General features: G+C 34.9%; 7 protein-coding genes and 2 pseudogenes across 7 annotated transcripts; 3 read left to right on the forward strand and 6 right to left on the reverse strand.

The window, feature by feature from the left end:
* Positions 1 to 67: 67 nt before the first annotated feature.
* LOC111211659 lies at positions 68 to 1,048 on the reverse strand. Its single transcript, XM_022712913.1, has one exon. It carries the CDS (start codon positions 1,046 to 1,048, stop codon positions 68 to 70), a length of 981 nt encoding a protein of 326 aa, XP_022568634.1.
* Positions 1,049 to 1,517: 469 nt separating this feature from the next.
* Positions 1,518 to 2,048, reverse strand: LOC111211660. The gene has a single exon (XM_013834533.1). The coding sequence runs from the start codon at positions 2,046 to 2,048 to the stop codon at positions 1,518 to 1,520; it is 531 nt and encodes a 176-aa protein (XP_013689987.1).
* A 1,303-nt stretch (positions 2,049 to 3,351) lies between these two features.
* LOC106393884 lies at positions 3,352 to 5,103 on the forward strand (annotated as a pseudogene).
* Positions 5,104 to 5,586: 483 nt separating this feature from the next.
* Positions 5,587 to 7,135, reverse strand: LOC111207595. The gene is made up of 2 exons (XM_022705788.2): positions 6,633 to 7,135; positions 5,587 to 6,045 (listed from the first exon to the last, which is right to left on the reverse strand). Exons 1-2 carry the CDS (start codon positions 6,997 to 6,999, stop codon positions 5,942 to 5,944), a joined length of 471 nt encoding a protein of 156 aa, XP_022561509.2. The 5' UTR covers positions 7,000 to 7,135; the 3' UTR covers positions 5,587 to 5,941.
* A 2,950-nt stretch (positions 7,136 to 10,085) lies between these two features.
* LOC111211662 lies at positions 10,086 to 10,772 on the forward strand. Its single transcript, XM_022712916.1, has one exon. It carries the CDS (start codon positions 10,086 to 10,088, stop codon positions 10,770 to 10,772), a length of 687 nt encoding a protein of 228 aa, XP_022568637.1.
* A 190-nt stretch (positions 10,773 to 10,962) lies between these two features.
* Positions 10,963 to 11,693, forward strand: LOC111211663. Its single transcript, XM_022712917.1, has 2 exons — positions 10,963 to 11,273; positions 11,435 to 11,693. The coding sequence occupies exons 1-2, from the start codon at positions 10,963 to 10,965 to the stop codon at positions 11,691 to 11,693; spliced, it is 570 nt and encodes a 189-aa protein (XP_022568638.1).
* A 477-nt stretch (positions 11,694 to 12,170) lies between these two features.
* LOC125575691 (ABC transporter F family member 4-like) lies at positions 12,171 to 15,719 on the reverse strand. Its single transcript, XM_048763905.1, has 15 exons — positions 15,703 to 15,719; positions 15,397 to 15,661; positions 15,127 to 15,213; positions 14,940 to 15,047; positions 14,379 to 14,450; positions 14,132 to 14,239; positions 13,968 to 14,039; positions 13,723 to 13,830; positions 13,559 to 13,630; positions 13,370 to 13,438; positions 13,167 to 13,238; positions 12,939 to 13,046; positions 12,546 to 12,647; positions 12,380 to 12,451; positions 12,171 to 12,275 (listed from the first exon to the last, which is right to left on the reverse strand). The coding sequence occupies exons 1-15, from the start codon at positions 15,717 to 15,719 to the stop codon at positions 12,171 to 12,173; spliced, it is 1,437 nt and encodes a 478-aa protein (XP_048619862.1).
* LOC125575696 lies at positions 15,718 to 17,689 on the reverse strand. The gene is made up of 2 exons (XM_048763906.1): positions 17,641 to 17,689; positions 15,718 to 16,658 (listed from the first exon to the last, which is right to left on the reverse strand). The coding sequence occupies exons 1-2, from the start codon at positions 17,687 to 17,689 to the stop codon at positions 15,766 to 15,768; spliced, it is 942 nt and encodes a 313-aa protein (XP_048619863.1). The 3' UTR covers positions 15,718 to 15,765.
* Positions 17,690 to 17,802: 113 nt separating this feature from the next.
* LOC125575514 lies at positions 17,803 to 18,688 on the reverse strand (annotated as a pseudogene).
* Between the last annotated feature and the right edge of the window lie 4,882 nt (positions 18,689 to 23,570).

Raw genomic sequence — 23,570 nt, forward strand, 5'->3', positions numbered from 1 at the left:
GGCAATTCCAGAAAATGCACTTCATCCAGACTTTATAACAATCAATCAGAATTCCCAGGGCAAAACGTTATGCCTCCATACTCTTCAGGGCCTCTCCCACTTGATCCAAATGAGGATCCAAATCATCAGTGAGTGAGCTCTCTTTTCCCGTGCTCCTCTGTTCCCCAGCAAGATCCAACTGACTCTCTTTCTCAGCTGAGTCCCCATCTCCGGCGAAAACACCACCTGGTCTGCCGAGACTCTCCTTCTCAACTCGTAAACGTTTTCCATTCACCGACATGTCGATTTCACCTCTGGTTGGACCAAAAACAAGTCCCCGCGTTGGCCCAATAACTTTCGATTTGGGCTTTTGGACATTTGGGTTTCTCATATTACTTGTCTTCTTCTCTTTAGAGCCCACTCGAGTAAACAACTGATTTCCTTTGTTCCCCGTTACACCAAAGGCCATCACTTCCACACGCGTTCCACTCGAATCTCCCAACCGTATGTTCACATTGTTCTCATTTTCTTTATTCTCTTCATTTCTTCCCTCCTCATCCTCTCGTACCTCTGTCACCTCTTCCTCACCTAAACTTCCGAATCTATTTGACACCGTTACTTCCTTTACCACATCCGCATTACGTACTTCTCTTATCTTACTCCCAATCATAGCTCTCCCATCATTAGTTCTCATAGAACTCCTTGTACTACTCCTTTGTTGCTCAGCCTTTCTCCTTGTCTGTCTCGCTAGTGTAAAGTCCGTCTCATTCCCTGTTACTGCGGTACTCTGAAGGTTCATGTTCAGTGGGTCGGTCACAGGTGCAAGGTCTCTCTCCATAACATTCCGTGGGCATGCGTGAACTAGGTGTCCATACATACCGCATGTCGAGCAAATAGTTGAAATTCCCTCATATGAGACAAAGTACCTCTCACCATTTATCATTACCGTACCCTTCAATGGCTTATGGAGATTAATCTCCACGCAGATTCTGGCAAATCTAGCTCTCTCAAAGTTTAAAGTTGTCAGGTCAACTTTAATCGGTCTTCCTAATCCTTTCGCAATTCCCATCAGAATTGTTTTATGGTAAAAGTTCACTGGGATATTCGATAAAACGCACCCAAACTAGCGTCGTGACTATCTCATCCTTCAGCGGATCGAATTCAGGAGACCATGCTTGTACCATAAGATAATTCCTGAATGCCCTCCATGGTCCCCCTACTAGGGCAGCCATATACTCTTCCTCCAACTCAAATCGCACCATGAAGAATTGCCTAGGGAGATCCATCACAAACATCGACCCTTTCGGTTTCCATAACTCCTTTAGCTTCCGACTCAAGCTTAAGAGAGGAACGTTTCTCCCCAGAACCCTAACGATCATGCATCTCTTCCATAGACTATTCATCGCCGTCAGCACCTCCTCCCCTATCGTTATCACCGTTTCTCCATCTTCTCCATTCGGAAACTCCAACTTCAGTCGCGATTCTACAAACTCCTCCGCCACAACCTCCTCCGGAATAGGCATTCCTCCCACGTTACATCATATTACTTTCCTTACCCATGAACCAGGGGCATCTGGTGGCTCCCCTGGCGGTCTTCCCATCTCTCTGATATCTTCCATAGTAGCATCTCGCTCTTCCTCACCCTGAACCTTAAGATCGCCCTCGGGAACCCTTGTCTGTCTCGCTAGTGTAAAGTCCATCTCATTCCCGGTTACTGCGGTATTCTGAAGGTTCATGTTCAGTGGGTCGGTCACAGGTGCAAGGTCTCTCTCCATAACATTCCGTGGGCATGCGTGAACTAGGTGTCCATACATACCGCATGTCGAGCAAATAGTTGAAATTCCCTCATATGAGACAAAGTACCTCTCACCATTTATCATTACTGTACCCTTCAATGGCTTATGGAGATTAATCTCCACGCAGATTCTGGCAAATCTAGCTCTCTCAAAGTTTAAAGTTGTCAGGTCAACTTTAATCGGTCTTCCTAATCCTTTCGCAATTCCCATCAGAATTGTTTTATGGTAAAAGTTCACTGGGATATTCGATAAACGCACCCAAACTGGCGTCATGTAGGTAAAAATTTAATTTTTCAAAAAAACATTTAAGTTTTCCAAAATCTAACCCTAAGAATACATACAATACTACAACATATGTTGCCAAACCCTACACCAAAGAATATCATGATTCAATACTTTCACTCATCTATGTTGAAAACAATTCAATTTTATTATATCTTAATTTATATCACTTAAAACTGTTTATAATTACATGCTTTTATTTTTCCGTTTATCAAAATATTTTTTACAAAATTTATAAATTATTGTTAAGATCAACTATACCAGACGACTTCCGTAGACGTCGTCCAGAAGACTCAGAAGACTTAGCGGGGCTATATTCGTAAAAATGAGTTCTGTTTTTTTGTTTGGTCACAACGGGCTGGCCGTAATTTCACAAGGCTTTTGGGTTACTTTTGCATTTGATTCAAGTTTGGATATACTTTTTCAATCAAAATCAAGTTTTGAGTCATATTTGGTAAATCTCTCAATATTTTATTCATGAAAGATTCAAAGAGAGACTGCCACTAGAGATGCCCTTAGTTTTTTATACTTAGCTTAAAAATGTTTTTATTTAGTTATTATATTATTCATTTTATTTTATGGTATACGGCCAAATTTAGGTATATTTTGTTTAGAAACATTGCCATAATTGAAAAGTTTCATCTTTAATTTATTTAGATGCCTTAAAAGAAATTAAAATTTGATCTATATAGCCAAAGTTAGTTATATTTTATTTAGGCATCTTATCATAATTTAAAATTCTAGTCATTAAATTTATTTAGAAATCTTGCCTTAAATCAAAATTTTCATCATTAAAATTATATATGTTAAAATAAAAAGGAAACCAATGGGATGATTGGAATGAGCTGTAACTTTATGTTTTTGGCTGTAGAATTTAAGATATAGATTTATTTGATGTAAATTATTTTGTTGTATCTTTGTAAAGCACTATATTTTTGCATTGGAAATAACGCTTTCCACATTTTTGATATAGATGCCAAAGACTTTCTAGACCCAAGGACTAATCACCACGAGGACCGCAAGATCCGCGTTTTCTTACTACTTAAGGCGTCCCGGGTGACCAAGGGGAATCGAACTCAGGGCGGTACTCACAGCTGTGAGCCCCATTACCACTAGGCCAAGACCACTTAGTTTACTGTGAGATTTTTAAAGAAATGGAAACTCGATTGGTTGACATATATAATTTTAGACTAAATTTTGGTTGTCTAAAGGCCGAAACCAATCACACCCGAGGTCACCTTTTTACTAAATCATATCATCATTTTTTTAGAATAAATGTACAGATGATACATAAACAATTTTGAATAAATCACTTCTAAAATAATGATTAACGGATATTCTCAAATATACTTTTCCTTTTACGTTTAGGATTAGTCTTGTGCATCAAGTAATTCATTCAATATGAATAAAGCAACACCTCTTCAAACATACAAATATATTTCTATGTGTGTAGCTTTTCTTAATATGCCCTGATGAGTTCTTTTCTTCTTCGTTTTGGTAGAGATTGTCAGAAACAGCATCAACGCTAAAGCAATCCAAAAAAGAAGTGTATTACAGGAATGTGGAATATGAATATTCCCTCAGATCTTCTGCAAGAGATACTGTCCCGCCTCAGTTTAAAAGCCAACATACAAGCTTCCACTGTCTGCAAGACATGGTGTGAAGCAGCTGTTTCTGTCAGAAAGTTACAGCCTCTCTCTTGGCTTTTTTGTCCACTAAAAGAATCAGAAGAGGGAAACTACATTCTTTTTGACCCATCACGGTCTCAAACATATAAGCTCTATTTCCCAGAGTTAAAGGGCTATGCATTCTCTTATTCGAAGGATGGTTGGTTACTTGTGGTCACAAATATACTAAAAGGAGCAGTACCTGGTTTGTTTTTCTTGTTTAACCCATTTACCCGGGAGCACATTAACTTACCCAAGTTGAAACCTAAAGCATTCTGTTGCTTAGCCTTCTCAGCCGCTCCTACATCAAGTAGTTGTTTGGTGATCTCGCTCAACTACTCTAGGACCCGCTTTAGGACCGGCCCATATATTTTGATCGACACGTGTCGGCCTGGTGAAACCGTATGGACGACACATAGATTTAAGAACAAGGTCCCCGGTCGTACATGGAAAAAATTGTGTCTTCTCAAATGGTAAGTTTTGTTTTCTCAACACTCTGTGGCGACCTCGGGGTTTTTGACCCGCCTAGAGGCTAGAGCAACCTGGAATATTCTACCGGTGAAGATATGGTCCGCCTTTGGTCAGACAGCTTTAACTAGCATAATGCTGATGACGGAGCATGAAGGAGACATATTTGTTGTGTTTACCAATTGCTATCACACCCCGTCGGTGTTTAAACTAAACCTTAAACTCATGGGGTGGGAAGAGAGGAGAGAGCTTGGTGGTTTGACAATATTTGCAAGTATCAATTCACCTCTTATAAGAGCTAGTGTCTGCGAGAAGGAGAGGAACAGATTATACCAATCACGTAAAGGGGACCTTGGCGAGTACTTTTCCATTAGTGATGAGAAAATTGACTTTTCCCGCCCTTCAAGGGATTATTTTTCTAACCACATGAGCTAGGTGTTTCCTCCTCACAACAACGTTAATTTGTAACTTCATTCTTTATGTTTTGTCCTTATGAAGAACTTTATTCATGATTTGTTTTGACCAAATAAAGTTATATTTTGAAACTGTATAGCAGGAATGCAGGATCATTGTTTTGCTTAAGCTGTGGAGCTGCGCTCTTGCATCTTCATGACTAACAAAAACTAATAGGCATGATCAGAAATACGTTAAGATGATATTTAACCAACATTCTATACCAAAATTCAAATGTTTTTGTTTTGTCAACATCCAAGTAGTTGGAATCGAGGCATGACCATCTCAACGCTTTTTCACTTTGATAAACAATCTCAAATTCCTATGAAATCGATCTGGCAACATGCAAACTCATCTAAGGATGATCTAAAGTATCATTCACCATGAACCTAATTCTAATTCCCAGGAATGTTCAACTCCATGCTACCTTCTACCTCTTGTGTAGAGGAGGAACAATCATTTCAATAGCAAGGGAAAACAATGAATCACCACAGATATCATGAAACAGCCATAACATAAACATATCTTTACAAAACGAGACAGAGAGCATAGACAAAACATTGCCGCCTGTGACATCATCTCAACAATCTTTTTCTTCTTCTTTTCTTTCGCAATTGCATCTTGTCTCTTTAGTTCAAAGATTTTGCGTTCCAATTCAGCCCTCATTTCTTTTAACTTGCAGATTTCATTCTCTTCCTCTTCAATGTTCTTCTGAAAACATCTTTTTGTTCCTCCACTTCGTTATAAAGAAATGAGGACCGAGTTGAAACGCAAAATCAGTGTGAACTGCAAAGACAACATGCGGAAGTGAAGAATAAAGCGGCTGAGAAAAAGATTGGTGATATGTTTCATTTAGAAAAGAATACTAGAAGGCAAACATAGGTGCATTATCACACCAGACAAGTAAAGACCACAAGAAAGTACAGAAACAGTCAAACAGGGGTCGTCAACAAAGGTTAAGATGAAACGCATTCATTGTACTGTTTATTGTAGTGACAAATTCTTAAGAATCAATCTAGTAACATATGCAAACTCATCTTAGGTTGATCTAAATTATCATTCACGATGAAACCATGTAGTGCAGGTAAGAACCAATCCGACCAGCTTTAATTAGCCGTTAATTATGATTGATTGCTTTATAAATAAAGTTCACAAAGGCGTTAAGACAGGCCAAACACCATAGAACTCCATGGTTTGCAGCTGTATATACAAATACTTAACCTCATCAGTACAGGAATCATCTGTCTTTCCACGCAACAGGAAATGGACTTCATCACCGAGCTAGAACTTGTAAAATCAGTCTTCATCGTCGACATGTTTAAATGAATAAATTGGATTTAGGAAATGCCCTAGCTCCCCCGGAATGTTCAACTCCATGCTACTTTCTACCTTCTCATCATCTATCATTTCAATAGCAAGAAAAACAAGGTTATATCAGGAAAACAGCCATCACATAAACATACCTCTAGAAAACAAGACATAGAGCATGAACAAAATTAGCTTCATTACACTATATATTACATTTAGACAAGAATTCTACATGAACAATCACCATCTAGCATTTCTTTAGAAAGAGAAAACAACGTATCACCATATATCATCACATAAAACGAGAGATAAGAGCATAAACATAACCAGCTCTATTACATTATATGTTTCATTTAGGCAAGAATTCAATAAGACGTAAGCTACAATTTATCCCCACTAAAGATCTAATTTTCTTACAGACATGGAGCAATCATCTCCATTACATTATATGTTTCATCCAGACAAGAATTTTCAAACACAAAACACAAGTCCGCTTTGCAATATACACGTTATTTCCCTCCTAAAGATCTAAATTTGTCAGGCCTTATTACAGAGACATGGATCAATCACCTCCAATGATTACTCAAAGGAACCATCTTTAACACGCAAAATCAAAAAACGAGTGAGACCCATATTATCTATCTTTAGACGATTAACCATAAAGGAAAGCAATTCATACTTGGAGTAATGAAGAAAGAGGAACAAGGCCAGCCAGAAGAAGACGACAGAGAGAAAGCTTCCTCCTTCTTCAACGGATTCGTCACCATGTTCATCATATAAGCGACCTTCCCAGCCGTTTTCTGATGCGGCGGCGGGACCCAGAAAGAGCCCCCGGGGGAGAAAGGGAGCCAATCTGGAGTCGAGTTCTTAACGGCGATCTTCTGAAAATACTCGTTCAGGCTCTTGCGCTCGGCTTCGGCTTTAGAGGTCGCTGATGAGGACGACGAATCGAGGTCTGTTTCGGTGTTATGCGGTTTTGACGAATAGGCACGGCGGTTGAAACGACGGAGGAGGAATCTTCCGTGGGGAATTAGGGCGTTTGACATTTTTAGAGAGACGGAGAGTTCGGCTTTGTTTCCAAATTTTTGACAATACGGCGGGTATCACGGATACGGGAAGGATCCGAGTTCGTTTGTAAACTCTTGAATCTCAGAGGTTTTGGGCTGGGCTTCTTTTTAAGATGTTTCTTAATCTACAATTTATAGTTCAAAGTAGTAATTGGGGTGATGATATAGGCGGATTCATCAGATCCAGCAATTTTCATAATAAATTATTCGAATGCTTTTATTCGAATTTACATACACTATTCGATATTTTTACTTAAACAATTTAAACTTTATTTGAATTATATCCGAAAAAATGAACCAAACTGAAACTGTGAGTTTTTATTTCCGATATTAACCAGATTTTAATATTATTAAACGAGCTGAACATAATCAAAAATTAGATTCTTGAGTGGATCTTATTCACTCTTTCGAACCATCTCATACCCATAATAAACAGTCTAAACCAAATTAAATACTCACTACACCAACTTTAACTCATTTCTATTTTTATCTATATATTTTTATTTAAAGGAAAAAAATAGAGAATTGCCACTAATACCACTTTCCTAATACCATTTTTCACATTTACACTTTTCAACTTTACAATTAAAATTTTAAAGGCTAAAGTACCATTATACCCTTATTTAATCAAACATAAACATATGCCTTCTCCAACAAGAATTTTCAAATTCCCCAATTTGAGATTCGATCCGGCGAGAGATTCGATCCGGCGAGAGATTCGTTCCGGTGAGAGATTCGACGACTTCAGCGATTTCCCCAGCGAGATTTGATTATTCCGACGACGTTGACGTCCGACGAGATTTGATTATTCCGACGACGTTGACGTCCGACGAGATTTGGCGAAGACTACAAGCTTAAACGAATAGAACAATCTCTCTTCACGAACGCGTAACAAAGGTCAGAGGATAATAGATAGTGATTTTCGTCTCTTTTCTGTAATTTTTGCTTGGTTTCTCAAAATCGATCGGTTTCTGGGAAAGAGACGAAGTTTTTCTCATGAAGTTTTCAAATCTCAGATTTATAAAACCTTATAAATTTTTATCTATGAGGAACATAGTGTTATGTATTTTTCTTTTTGATATATCTTGTTGATCATTCCTTCTTCAATCCCCATGTTCTTATAATCAGGTTATGATGATCGAAATATGTTCTATATGTGGTGAATGGAAACTAATAAATGGAATTCACTGGGATTTCATAGTGGATGATCAACGAGGATCCTCTCTTAGTATGATTCATGAAGATATCAACTACAATGATTTGATTGTGGCTGTTTTAGAAGATTTTGGAATTGATGGCAACATAAACAGTGTAAATCTTAGCTATGCCTCACCTTCAAAATTAAACTTTGGTACAAAAGAGCTTCCTCCAGCATTCTCTTATCTGAACAAACTTAAAGAGAATGGAGACCTTCATCTATGTGTAACCATTAAGGTAACTGCATGAAACTATTTTGCTAACTTGTTTGTTTATTAGAGTTATCAGTTATTTTATACGGTAGTATGTAGTACTAATGATTTGCTCATTGTTTGAGGAAGTATGTCATAGCAGTATCTATTACAACTTTTACATTTATAAGACCTTATAATAATAATTGTGCATTTTGGAGGATCATTACCACATATATTTTAACTATTAGCTTTTTTTTTTTTTTTAATGTTTCAGAGAAGAACTCAATTATCACCAATGATTGTGTCGAATATGATCCAGTCACGGGGTGAAGCTTTAATTAATCATGATTTGCCTATTGCTGGAAATAGTAATCCGCTTGAGGTATTTATTACAACTCTTATATTTATAAGGCCTTATAAAAACTTTATAAATGATTCTATATTTAGCTTTATCTTTTTATGTTTCAGAGGGAAACACAAATATCACCAATGATTGTGTCAAATATGGTTCAGACACACAGGATGAAGTGTTAATTACTAATGATTTGCCTATTGCTGGTAGTAGAAATTTCTGTCAAGTATTTATGACACCTTTAAAGTTTATAAGAACCTTATAAAATACAAGGTACAAGATTCATTACTAGCTTTAAGTTTTTATGTTTCAGAGAGGAACACAAAAATCACCATTGATTATGTCAAACATGATGCAGACACAATATGAAATTTCCAGTACTCATGATTTGCCTATTGCTGGAAGTAGTAATGTATTTGAGGTACTTTTCAAAACTCTTACCTTAACATTCATAATTATAAGGTTCTATAAATTGTTTTAGAAATTAGACTTTATGTAGTTCTACAATAATATCGTTACTTTTGGCAATATTGGCTCTTATTGAGCTATTATTGGTTGTGACGTACTTATTAAACCTTTGTAAATAAGGTTTTATTTTATAATGTCTTATAAAGGTAATATATACATGTTTAATTTTCTAGAGAGGAATAGAAACACACCCGGAGACTGAATGGAACAGCATTCAGAGAGTTGATGAAGTCTCTGGTATACAACATACTCGTATTAGAGACAGTCTTATTTCTCCTTCAAGTGGCCTTGTTAGCAATAAGGTACATATAACTTTTTCCTTTGTTAAATATAAATATATAAGAGTTTAATCAATGTCATATAATGGGTTATAAATTTTATTTTTAATGTACATGTTTCATATTTTATCTTAGAGAGGATTGGATTCGATTAGACTTGTTGTATATGGGTCTGGAAAGTAAAAATTGACATCTTCTTCTAGTAAACGTGGTAGAGAAAGCATGAGAGAAGATTCACATTCCCATTCAGATATCTTGTCTCCAATTTGTTTAACAAATCAATGTGATGATGATGATGATTTGTTCTGCGGGAAGTTTTTCAAGGATAAAAAGGAAATGAGCAGAAAGTTGAGGTTGCATGCAGTTAGCAAAAGCTTTGAGTTCCACACAGAATATTCAGACAAAACACGTTATGTTCTTAGTTGCGTGGATGAAAGATGCAGTTGGAGTTTTCGTGCAAAATCAGTTAAAGGATCTCAAAGTTTTTTTGTTCGCCATTATGTATCTAAACATACTTGTGACACTTCTCTGAGAAGTGTTAGTCATCGGCAAGCTACTGCGAAACTGTTGGGAACTATGGTCAGCAATCATTATGAAGGAGGAAAGATTGGGCTGAAACCTAAACAGATCATGGAAAAAGCTAGAAAAGATCATGGTGTTGTGATTTCATATTCAAAGGCTTGGAGGTCTCAAGAGCACGGCCAAGATATAGCTAGGGGTACTCCTGATGACAGTTATGAAGCTTTGCCCAGCTGGTTTCACATGATAAAAGAAAAGAATCCAGGTTCTGTGATTTTTATCGAAGTTGATTCTATTGGGAAATTCAAATACGCATTTTTGTCGCTTGGTCCATCTATCAGAGGGTTTAAGTTGATGAGGAAGATACTTTCTGTTGATGGTGCCCATCTGAAAGCAAAGTATAAAGGGACTCTACTTGCTGCCACAGCACAAGATGGTAATTTTCACTTGTATCCTATAGCTTTTGCTATAGTTGATTCTGAGAATGATGCCTCATGGAGTTGGTTTATGAAATGTCTGAAAACCATCATTCCTGATGAAGAAGATTTGGTTTTTGTCTCTGATCGTGCAACCTCTATTGAAAACGCTCTTTTACAACATTATCCGTTTGCTCACCATGGAATCTGCGTCTTTCACTTTGAAAAGAATGTCCAGGACAATTTCAAGAGTTCAACACTTGTCCCTTTGGTTGTTGAAGCTGTTTATGCCTACACCAAGGATGATTTTGATTGCTATTTTTCATGAGATTGAGGCGTCCGATATTGTATTAGCAGATTATCTTCGTAAAGCTGACTTCAGCAAGTGGTCCCGAGCTTATTCTCCTGCTAATCGCTTCAACATCATGACGTCAAACTTGGCCGAATCTATAAATTATTTGCTGAAAGTGAGTCGTGAGTATCCAATAGTCTGTCTTTTTGACACTATTAGGATGATAATGACTAGGTGGTTCACTGAACGACGTGAGCAAGGAGTTCGTCACATGCACCCTGTCACGTTCGATGTGGGGAACAAGATGAAGGAGCTATATGATTTTACGTCTCGCTTTCTCGAAGTTTCCAAAATCAATGATTCAGAGTTTGAGGTTAAGGGAGATACAAGAGATCAAGTGGTGAATTTTCAAACAAGGCATTGTTCATGCTTTGTGTTTGATGTTGAGAAGTTTCCTCGTGCTCATGCAATTGCTGCTGCAAAGGCTGGAAACAAGCATGAAAATGATTATGTCGATGAGTTTTTCTCCAATGAAAGGTGCGTTATCTCAGTCATTGTGGTAATACATTACCACGTTTATAAATGTTTATATAATTGATCGAATTTATAAGGTTTTATAAACATTGTTCTACAACACTTCTTTTTCATTTTTCTTTCTTGGTTGTACTTTTATCTAATTCTCTTAATTTTCTTATTAGGTTTACACTAGCATATTCAGAGAGTGTATATCATGTTGGCGATAAAGCATATTGGGATATTCCTCCCCATGTAGCTTCGTTTGTCTGTCGCCCTCCATCTACACGCTTTCCTAGTGGCATGAGGAAAAAAAAGAGGACACCAAGTTCGTGGGAGTATGGAAAATATCGGCCCATATCCAAACCATCACCCAAGTCTTACAAATGTAGCAGATGTGGACAGAAAGGTCACAACAAAGGTAGTTGTGTAGTGCCTATTTGATAACAGAGTAATATAAAAACTTGTGTGCAACTGATTATTTTTATATGATGTTATAAGAGAGAATTGGAATCGCATAGCTTTTGGGGAACCTTTTATTATTACATTTATCATTTTATAATACTTTATAAAGTTTACAGGTGTCTAATAGAAATTATGTTACTTATTATAAGAAATGTGTGGTTACATTAACCACCCTTTATAAAATATTAAGATTCAGATTAATTGAAGAAATTATATGTTCTTTTGATATCTTAACTTACCTGCATGAACATAAATAAAATATGTTTCCTTATCAAAGGATTAAGGTACAAACCAAAAGATCTTTTCCTCATCTTTAGGATTAAGGTACAAGCCAAAAGATGTTCCTCATTGAAGACATCAACCAAAGATAACACTAAAACTGAAAAAGTTTCATTGATATTTGTTAAAAGCAATAAAAAACTGAAAGAGCTTCACTTCTTCAAATTCGCGATGCTTCTAATCGGCTTTTTTCAGATCTTCCAATACACACCCTATCGCATCAGCAGCTGAATCTTCTTGTTTCTTTTGTCTTTTTGATTTGGAGGTGTCAACGTTAGGTTCCTTTACAAGCATACCAATTAAGAAAATCAGAAATGATAATTGGATGTAGTCAATGAAATTTGAAAGAACATTTTATAAATCATTATACACAGAGAGATATTTACCTTAGTTACTCTTCCACGTTTTTTTGTAAACTTCACGTGCTTTTTAGATGCATCCTCATTCACTTCTCCATCCTTCAGTTTTAATGACACAATAAGTGAAGTTACATAGAGTATATTAAACATTTAAAAAGTCAATCAGTTTATAAAGACTTATAAATCAGCTTACTTCATTGGTTTTTGGATTTTCACTTTCTTTAGCATCGACTTCTGCATCATCTTTTACTTGTTGTTGTACTTCACGTGGTGGTGTTACACCTTTCTTCATTCCCTAATATTACAAGACAAAAAAATAACTTAGCAATTTCGAATTTAATAACAACCTTTGTAAATCAGAAATGATAATCAGAAAGAACATTTTATAAACCATTATACACAGAGAGATATTTACCTTAGTTCCTCTTCCACGTTTCTTTGTACCCTTCACGGACTTTTTAGATGCATCATCATGTACCCTTTACTTCTCCATCCTTCAGTTTTGATGACACAATAAGAAAAGTTACAGAGTATATTAAACATTTAAAAAGTCAATCAGTTTATAATGACTTATAAATCGGCTTACTTCATTGGTTTCTGGATTTTCAATTTCTTTAGCACCGACATCCACTTCTGCATCATCTTCTACTTGTTGTTGTACTTCACGTGGGGGTGTTACACCTTTCTTCATTCCCTAATATTACAAGACAAAAAAATAACTTAGCAATTTCGAATTTAATAACAGCCTTTATAAATCAGAAATGATAATCAGAAATAACATTTTATAAATCATTATACACAGAGAGATATTTACCTTAGTTCCTCTTCCACGTTTCTTTGTACTCTTCACGGGCTTTTTAGATGCATCCTTATTTACTTCTCCATCCTTCAGTTTTGATGACACAATAAGAAAAGTTACAGAGTATATTAAACATTTAAAAAGTCAATCAGTTTATAAAGACTTATAAATCAGCTTATTTCATTGGTTTCTAGATTTTCAATTTCTTTAGCACCGACGTCCACTTCTGCATCATCTTCTACTTGTTGTTCTACTTCACGTGGGGATATTACACCTTTCTTCATTCCCTAATATTACAAGACAAAAAAATAACTAAGCAATTTCGAATTTAATAACAGCCTTTATAAATCAGAAATGATAATCAGAAAGAACATTTTATAAACCATTATACACAGAGAGATATTTACCTTAGTTCCTCTTCCACGTTTCTTTGTACCCTTCACGGGCTTTTTAGATGCATCCTTATTTACTTCTCCATCCTTCAGTTTTGATGACACAATAAGAAAAGTTACAGAGTATATTAAACATTTAAAAAGTCAATCAGTTTATAAGTACTTATAAATCAGCTTACTTCATTGGTTTCTAGATTTTCAATTTCTTTAGCACCGACGTCCACTTCTGCATCATCTTCGACTTGTTGTTGTACTTCACGTGGGGATGTTACACCTTTCTTCATTCCCTAATATTACAAGACAAAAAAATAACTAAGCAATTTCGAATTTAATAACAGCCTTTATAAATCAGAAATCTTTATAAATCAGAAATGATAATCAGAAAGAACATTTTATAAACCATTATACACATAGAGATATTTACCTTAGTTCCTCTTCCACGTTTCTTTGTACCCTTCACAGGCTTTTTAGATGCATCCTTATTTACTTCTCCATCCTTCAGTTTTGATGACACAATAAGAAAAGTTACAGAGTATATTAAACATTTAAAAAGTCAATCAGTTTATAAAGACTTATCAATCAGCTTACTTCATTGGTTTCTGGATTTTCAATTTCTTTAGCACCGACGTCCACTTCTGCATCATCTTCTACTTGTTGTTCTACTTCACGTGGGGATGTTACACCTTTCTTCATTCCCTAATATTGCAAGACAAAACAATAACTAAGCAATTTCGAATTTAATAACAACCTTTGTAAATCAGAAATGATAATTGAATGTAGTCTATGAAATTTGAAAGAACATTTTATAAACCATTATACAAAGAGAGATATTTACCTTAGTTCCTCTTCCACGTTTCTTTGTACCCTTCACAGGCTTCTTAGATGCATCCTCATTTACTTCTCCATCCTTCAGTTTTGATGACAGAATAAGAAAAGTTACAGAGCATATTAAACATTTAAAAAGTCAATCAGTTTATAAAGACTTATAAATCAGTTTAATTCATTGGTTTTTGGATTTTCACTTTCTTTAGCACCGACGTCCACATCTGCATTGACTTATGTGTCATCCTCTTGTTGTTGTTCCTCTTCCTCTTGTGTCTGTCCCTATTTCAATAAAAGGATTACATATTTATAATGATTTATAAATTTAAAACGATTTATAAATTTAAAACGATTGTTCAGTTTATAAAGATTTATAAATCAGCTTACTTCATTGGTTTCTGAATTTTCACTCTCTTTATCACCGTCATCCACATCGACTTCTGTATCATCTTCTTCTTGTTGTTCCTCTTCTTCTTTTGGCTGTTCTTATTTTAAAAAAATATATTACATATTTTTATTGATTTATAATTCTAAAACGGCTGTTCAATTTATAAAGGGTTATAAATAAGCTTACTTCATTGACTTTTGATGTGTCACTTTCTTTAGCCCCGTGTTCGACTTCTGTATCATCTTCATCTTGATGGTCTACTTCACGTGGAGGTCTTACACCATTCTTCTTTCCCTAATATTACAAGACAAAAAAATAGCTTAGCAATTTCGAATTTAATAACAGCCTTATAAAATATCAAAAACACAATAACCTTAGCGATTTCCTGTCTTTTGGCATCTATATAATCTTGTAAAACTTCTGTTTCATCAAGTTCATGATCGGTATTCTGTCCATTTACCTGGAAAATTATATGTGAGCACACACACATTGTATTAAGAATTTGGAGACGTTATAGATAACAAACCTTGGTTTTTGTGGCGGCTTCAGTTTCTTTTGACTTCTCAGTTTCTTGTTACAATTTAGAAGCATATGAATCTTTCTTTTCATTTACAACACGAAACAAATATAGAAAATAGTTTACCTTCACTGTTTCTCCACGAATATTCAAAAGACCTTTAAGGTACTTCACTTTTTCTTCAAGAGACACTACCTTCTTAGTGAGGAATTCAATCTTTTCTTGATCAGTTGCATCAGTCCCAGGAGCAGAATTATTTTCGTCCACTTCAGCTTCAGCAACGGCAATGTCGACACTTCCATTGAGCCAATCTTGTCTCTTCAAACGATATCCTCTTTTGACAAGATCAACAACTCTTCCAAATTCACAGTCAACATCTTCAACCAAGTCGCTATGCAATTCGGGATCTCCAAGGATACATTTGACATCAACCTGACAAGTGTTTGCATATGATCAAACAATCGATAAAAGAAGAATGCAAAGATTAAAACAGTTTTATAAAACATTATAAAAGGTTACCTTCTCCATTTTGTCGAATCTGTTAACCTCTTCAATAGTAAGCGATTTGGTTTCTATCCAATGCAAGCACAAGGGAAACTGATTTTCATCATTCCTAATACCAAAGAACGTTCCTAGTTGATTCACAGAAGATAACGCCCATAGCTGAAGTGGATATATAAAGCCACAAATCGCATATTGATCTTTCTCCGTCAACTTTGTATAGGTAAAGCTCTCCACTTCTTTTCGTAAATAATCAAAGGCCAAATTCCCCCAGGGATACTTGCAAAACTCTTTGAAATTTCTAGCTCTAAGCAGACGCTCTTCTGGTATACTTGTCACTGGATTGCTTGCCATTAATATCCCTTCCACAAGGATTGTAGCTCCCAACCTTAATCTCTGATCAGCAGTAAGCTCTGTACTCTTTTTCACAAGTAGATTAAGCAAGGTGTTTAAAGTTTGATTCTTCTTCATCCATGGGTCTTTTTTCTTGTTTTTTGTTGCTGAAGTCTCCACTTCCTCTTCATCTTTGTCAACAACACAAGGCAGACCCGTTGCCAAGTGGAATTCTCTTAGAGAAAATCTCATTAGTTGTTCTCCAAAAGAAAACCACAAACCCTTCTTGCCTATATCAATTCTTCTTAAGAGTAAGTGATGAATCAAATGCCTTGAAAACACCATATGCTTCTGCCTCCTTCCCATCTTAATTACCGGAGCCAAGAATGAATCTTCAAGCTTCTTTAATTCTCTGCCCAAAACGTTTTCAACTGTACCAACCAACTTCAGGTTGGAGCGCTTATTAATTCTATCCAATACGCCTCCATTTGTACCAGGTTCGGAGATTCTTTTTGGCAAAGCAATCTTATCATCAGATTTACTCATCTTTTCACCTGAAACAATTCAAAATGGTAATGTCAAAGATATGTTTTAAAATGACTTATAAAAGTTTTGTTTATCAACACTTGTAAATCATAATAGATCAATCTAAAATTGATGAACCACATCAATAACGAAAGAACTAGCAATGAAATATATCGCAAATGACAAAAAAAAAACCTAATCTACTCTATTCCAAGTTACAACATACTAAACCTAAAGGCCACAACCTCTAACAAAATTAGTCAAATATAACACTAATATCAATTACACATCTATTATAGGCAGAGCGAGAAGAAGAATCGCCCAGAAGAACCAATAACATTACCGGAGTTGAGAGAAATCGATGGTAATTGAAAACCACCAGTGAAAAGTAGGTTTTTGTAATCAAAGAAATGGAGAACGGCGGAATATAAAAATAGATCAAAAGATGCGGTTGTGGATTTGTATCGGAACAGACGCGAACGGAGGAAGACGATGAAAGGTCCTGTCTTTTTACCCTTAATTGTGACGGTTTTATTTTTAAGGTCCAATTTTTATTATCAATGTTTAAGGCCCAGTTATATATATGGTTTAATGCTTAGAAAACAATACTATGGTTTTGTAAACTATTATTGATTTGCAAGCTCTTGTAAAGTATTTATATGCTCTTATAAATTATTTATTGGGCTTTATAAATTATTATATATAGATTCATAAGTCTTTATAAATTAATTATTGGCAAAATTTGTAAATCATTTTATACAAATTTATAAATCTTTTTAAATTATTTATAGGCCATTATATATTACCTTATAACTTATTTCATAAATCTTCATAAATCATTATAAGCCCTTCAAAATAATTGTCAAATTTTTAATATAGATTTAGAAGCCCTTGTAAACTATTTATATGCTCTTATAAATTATTTATTGGACTTTATAAATTATAATATATAGATTCGTAAGTCTTCATAAATTATTTATAGTCTTTTATAAATCCTAATTTACATTTTACCTCGTGGTATCTCTTGAGGGTCTATGTTTGGAGTGGCTACATCATCCATCATATCATCTGATTCATGAGGTAATGGTAACTCCACTCCCTACACATCATTCATTAGTAAAAACATATAGTTTCACGATAAGAAAAAGAAGCCTATGACAACACACAAGGGGGTCATAGTTTAAAACTTACATCTACGGGTTCATGGTTTTGTGTTTCAGTCTCAGTGGCTTCTATAAAAGAAGTGTTACTGTGGCTCTCTCGAGAGGATTTGATTTCGGTGGCATCATCATTCACCGTATCATCTTCATTGGATTCTAAAACAAGTGTGTTACTAGGACTCTCTTGAGCGGGTCTTATTGGTGTGGCAGCATTATTTTCAAATTCTCTTTGAAAAAATGATGTAGGAAGATTTTAAATTACACCAAAAATGAATACAACTTACGTGTGAGAAAATACCTCATGTGCTTTGATTCAACTACCACCACCTAGCCACTCCATTGACAGCCTAATCTCAGTATAATTAAAAATCGCATCCTCTTTTGTGGCAGCGAAATACACTTTGTAATTGTTTTCAAGGAGAATTTCCATCACTCGACCTTTGCGCCATCCATGTGTAACAACCACTTCAACATAGTCGTTCAGACTGTACTCTGCACAAAGATCTCGAGGAGGAGATGGCCTGATTTTGCAAATATCAACTATTGAATGTTTTCCTTCCGCTTCATCACTCAAATTTTGTGAGATTGTACATATTTTGATCAAAAAATTTCTTCTATCACCCCCTTGAATCTCTGTAATTACTAATGCTCGGACCAAAATTTTTTCCTTTTCACTTTCACTAATTTCACGGGTCATTTCCACCAACTTCCCTGTTCTAAACATGTGTTGACTCAATACCTTCAATTTCAAAACAATCATATATAAGCTAAAGCCCTCAACAATTCAAAATTTTAGAACTTAAAACATACAAAGAAAACAATACCTTGTTTTTGCTTTTGACCCATTCGGAGCCGATCCAATCAGCATGAGGTCTCAGTTGGCTTCTGATGAATCTCATTATGTCGGTGGATCATCAAAGTAAACCAAAAAACTACCATCTAGCCTTTCAACTACGATAAGACCAGTCCACCAACCATTATTAAAATAAGCATCCACCACCGACCCTTCCTTGAATACGACACCCTCATTCAGACATTCTGGCGGGACCGGCCGAATAAAACATCTTTCAATAGTTTTCTTGCAAGGATTTACACCGTCTTCGTTAAACAAAGTTTTGTAACAAACCCGAAGCTTTTTTCCTTTCACTCTCGTCGGATTTTGCTCGAGGATAGCTCTAAACCAAGAACCTTTGAACCCATCTTCTTGAAGAGATACTTCTACTTCACAATATTTGGCAATGGACAAAAGTTTTCCTTTTTTCTTCAAATTCTTCTTCATTGGTTACTCCTGAAAAGGAATCGGAAATGCAGACCAAAAAAAAGTCAAGAAAAAAAAGAAAGAGGGTGAATGAAGATCAAATGAACGACAGGCATCCAACAAACTGAAACAAAATTGAGATTTTAGATAAATCAATTAGGTTCCATACAAAAATTCAATTCGATTTTGGAGTGTATATACAAAAGCAAAGAGAAATTTCAATTTGATCTAAATTGAATATAAAAAAGTCAAAAGAGAATACAGAGAATGTACTTGAATTAACTTTTGCTAAAATTGATTCAAGTTGAATTGGAACTGAAACAGAAACAGATTGAGATTTTAAGTCAATCAATTAGGCTCCAAACAAAAATTCAATTCAATTTAGATTGTTGATTCAAAATTGAAGATGAAACTCAATTACCTTTGCCACGATAATGATTCAAAATGGGGAAGATCGTTGTGTTGATTCTTCTTCTTGGAATTTAAGGACATAAAAAAGGATGAAGAAAGGATAGAAAACAAGAAAGCAAAACAAACGTGTCGTAGTGGAGAGGATGAAGACGTGGCGTGAGAAGAGATAAATTTAATGTTTTGCCATTCTTTTGGTAAATGATAAAAAACAGATAAATTGTTGAGGTCCTGGGTCGAACCCGGGATTCCGTCTAAACTGAAAATTAAAGTAACCTCAACTTATCACTAGACCATATCACATACTCGTTACGATTAGCACGTTTTCTAGTATTGATGTTTACATATCATTATTTTAGTATATAAATATCGTAAACTGATTTATAAGCATTTCTATATTAGTTATAGACCTTTATAAATTAATTTTTATAGATTTATAAGTCTTTATAACTTTTAAATACACCTTTATATATCCTAAACTCGATTGATTTTACAAGAGGTAAAAAACCAGTTTTATTTTTTATCTTATATAAATTTATACGCCCTTATAAATTATTTTATACAGATTTATAAATCATTTTGGTTGTTTATACGACTTTATAAACCTTAATTCTTTTTTGTTTATGAACTGATGAGCTCTTGAAAAACGATTTATAAGTCTTTCTATATTAGTTATAGACCTTTATAAATTAATTTTCACAGATTTATAAATCTTTATAACTTTTAAATACTCCTTTATATATCTTAAACTCATTTGATTTTACTAGAGGTAAAAAATCAGTTTTAATAAGGTCTTATAAAGCTACAAACATATAAATTTTGTAATAAACCATTTTGTTTTGATTTTATAAGAGGTTATAAACTATTTTTAATAATGTGTTATAAAGCTACTGAAATACAAATTTACCATTTAACTTTCTAAATTAAAGCAAAGCCATAAATCCAAGTCATAAACTCATAATACTCAGAATTCTACAAACAAAGTTTACCAAACACTCATAAAACAGATAGTTGTTCACACATAACTATAAGCAAGTGATAAAGTTTTTGTTCATTCCCACATTAGTACTCATTGTAATTCTGAGAAGATATCAACTGCCAACTTTTCTCGGATGATTGCAATTTTCTCGGATGATTGCATTAACGTAAGGGACCAAACTCGCATCTGTGAACTTCATTGCTGCACAATTGAAGGCTGTGATACTTCTCTTCTCCAAGTTGACTACAACTCCAAGCCAATACTTCTCTGCTACTGCAATAGCCGAATAGAGGAAGTTGATATTCCTCTCTATGTTGTACTTGTTAAAGCCTGTTCCAAATTGGAAACCTTTCTTGTCATCTAAAAACTCATCATAAAGCTCATCTATTTCTTCAAGAAATTTCACTCCAACAACTAAGGCAGTTTTGTTCAGAAACAAATCTGGATTGTTTATCTGTTTCATTTTCAGCAACTCAAAACCTGCTTCAATATGCTGAGACAAAAATAACAAATACTCAGAAAAGCGATCATATAGTTTTATAAAGACGATTAATATAAATTTATAAGGGATTATAAAGAATTTTTGTTCACATATAGTCTAACCGTTTTTGAAAGTTTTTTTCCCGGAGTTTCAATATCTGAAAACCACTTTGCGGTTACTATCTCTTGATTGATTCTCAGTTTCCTACATTGGACACTCATACTTTTTATGTAGGTATCTAGTTTTACCTCAAGAAATATATAGTTTCTTATAAAATAAAACTTACTTTTTTTTGTTTGACATTTTCCATTCTCTCATCTTTTCTTTTCTTGTTTTATCAACTGGCTCAAAGGGATGAAGAATCAGATGTTTCTTCCTTGCTCCTATAAACGGTGGTTATGTATGAATGGATGGTATTTGACCTCTTTCACTTCTTCTTAGTGGAACATTATCTGTATCAGCTTTAAACTTCTTTTGAAGTGGAGGCTCAACATCTTTGTTTACCTACAGACCAAAAAAAAAATAGTTTTTACAAAGGGTTATTATGTCTATAAAATAAATCAATACTCATAAAGTTTGGAAAACAAACCTGGCTGTCTTGTTGTACCAATCTCTTTTTAATTTTCATTAGAGGTTGGAAAACAGGAATCTCACAAACATCTCTCATAAGAACCTGATTCATGCAAATCGTTTTTATATAATTGTTTAAGAGACCTTATCGATCATGAAATAGTTTATAAAGCTTTATAAAATACCTCATTTGTACCCTTTCCACTATGACTTTCTTGGGAAAGGAGATCAAACTTAGGAGACGTAAATGTTGGAGTAGGCGATGAAACCTTCAAACAAAATATTTGAAAATTAGATGTTTATGCTATATACATTAAACTTTTACAAGGCCTTATAAAATATATTAATTTTGTACCCTTGTATCAAAGTTTGGAGTATTGAATGTTGGAGTAGGCGACGTAACCTACAAAAGAAATAAGAAATTCAATTTGCCAAGCACTAAATCAAAAACTTTATAAACCTTTATATCCTATTTTAGATTCATACTTGCGACGTTTGTTTCAAGCAACTTTCTGATTCAAGTTTTTCTGTGTCTTCGTCTTGAGTGATTTTTTGTGTAGTCTCATTTTCCCCAAAAATATTCTCTTCTTCCCTTAGATGCTCTGTACCAGATTTCGCTTCTTCATCACATATTTCTTCTTCATTTTCATCATCTAGTGCACTTCTTCCATCCCCAAAGTTTGCTTCTTCAGCATTTGTATCTTCTTCATTTTCATCATCTGGTGCATTTTTTTATCTCCAGAGTTTGCTTCATCATCAATTGTATCTTCTTCATTTTCGTAATCTTGTGCACTTCTTCTATCACCAGAACTAGCTCCATTCTCACAATCTTCTTTGTTTGGTGAACCTTCATTAAACTTCAAAAAAAAACAAGTGAAATCGTTAGAGAGAAATAACACGTGAAATTTGATAAGTACTTGGTAAAATTTAATTGGTTACCTTAACTCCTAAAATATTCTGGATCACTACTACTCGCTTATCCAAATCACGAACCATTTGGATTAGCTTATCAAGTTTCTCGCTGTTAGACATGAAATGATCTTTATCTTTTCTTTGCTCCTTATCCTTTTGATACTCTTCATCTTTATTTTCCTCTTCATCTGTCTTTTCCTCTTCATCTTCACTATGGTTCAGATCTTCACCATGCTCTGCATCTTCGTCTTTTGTCTTGCGTTGTTAACCTATATCTTCTGTTGCAACAAACATATCCACAAAACATTTCTCCCAATCGCTTCTCCTCATTTTGTATCCTTGTTGAACTAGCTTCACAACACTGTGAAAATCAGCATCGTCACTATGTGTTGCCCCCACCAAATGTTTGTATTCCTCAGCCAATCCAATCGTTGTGCTAACCTCAACCTGTAGAATAAATAAAACAAATCTCTGTAAACCTCATATATATTAATTTATAAGTCCCTATAAAACTACATTTACAATCTTTTATAAACACACGTCACATTTATAATCCTTACAAGACACCGATTTGTGGACCTTTTCAAGGAGTCTCTAGAAATCCACTTTTCAAACAATACAATACGAATATATTTATAGATGTTTATAAAAACTCACATTGTTTATCTTCTCCAGCTCTAACACTTCAGTTATTGTCGGAGTTCTTGTTGAGTCCCAATGTAGACACAACGGATATGAAGAAGAGGATGTCTCGCATGGTTTTCCCAAAGATTTACCAAGCACATTCACTGATGACGTTGCCCACAAATTTATGGCTACCGCAAAACCACTCACTTCATAACTATCTCCTGTCCAGGAACTTGCACTCAAACGTTTTACACTTCTCATCAAGATGCTATAAGCAGTTTTACCCCAAGCCATCTTGGGTAAGCGATAGTTCATATAACGCTGCAACCTGTCTCTCAGGATTTTAGAACTCGAGTTTTCTGCCATAATTACCGCTTCTGTGATTATTGTTGTTCCAAGGTATAATCTTTCTAGTGTTGGCATGCTTCGTGCTTTCTCTTTAAACATTTCATACAACGTTCTCACCGTAAACTTATCATTCTTCCCCAGCATCCAAAGGTATGGCTTCTTCATTATTTTGAACTGCGGCTCTGTTATTGTTTGATC

The sequence above is a fragment of the Brassica napus genome, chromosome C7, assembly GCF_020379485.1.
Source record: "Brassica napus cultivar Da-Ae chromosome C7, Da-Ae, whole genome shotgun sequence".
In the NCBI taxonomy this organism is placed as follows: Eukaryota; Viridiplantae; Streptophyta; class Magnoliopsida; order Brassicales; family Brassicaceae; genus Brassica; species Brassica napus.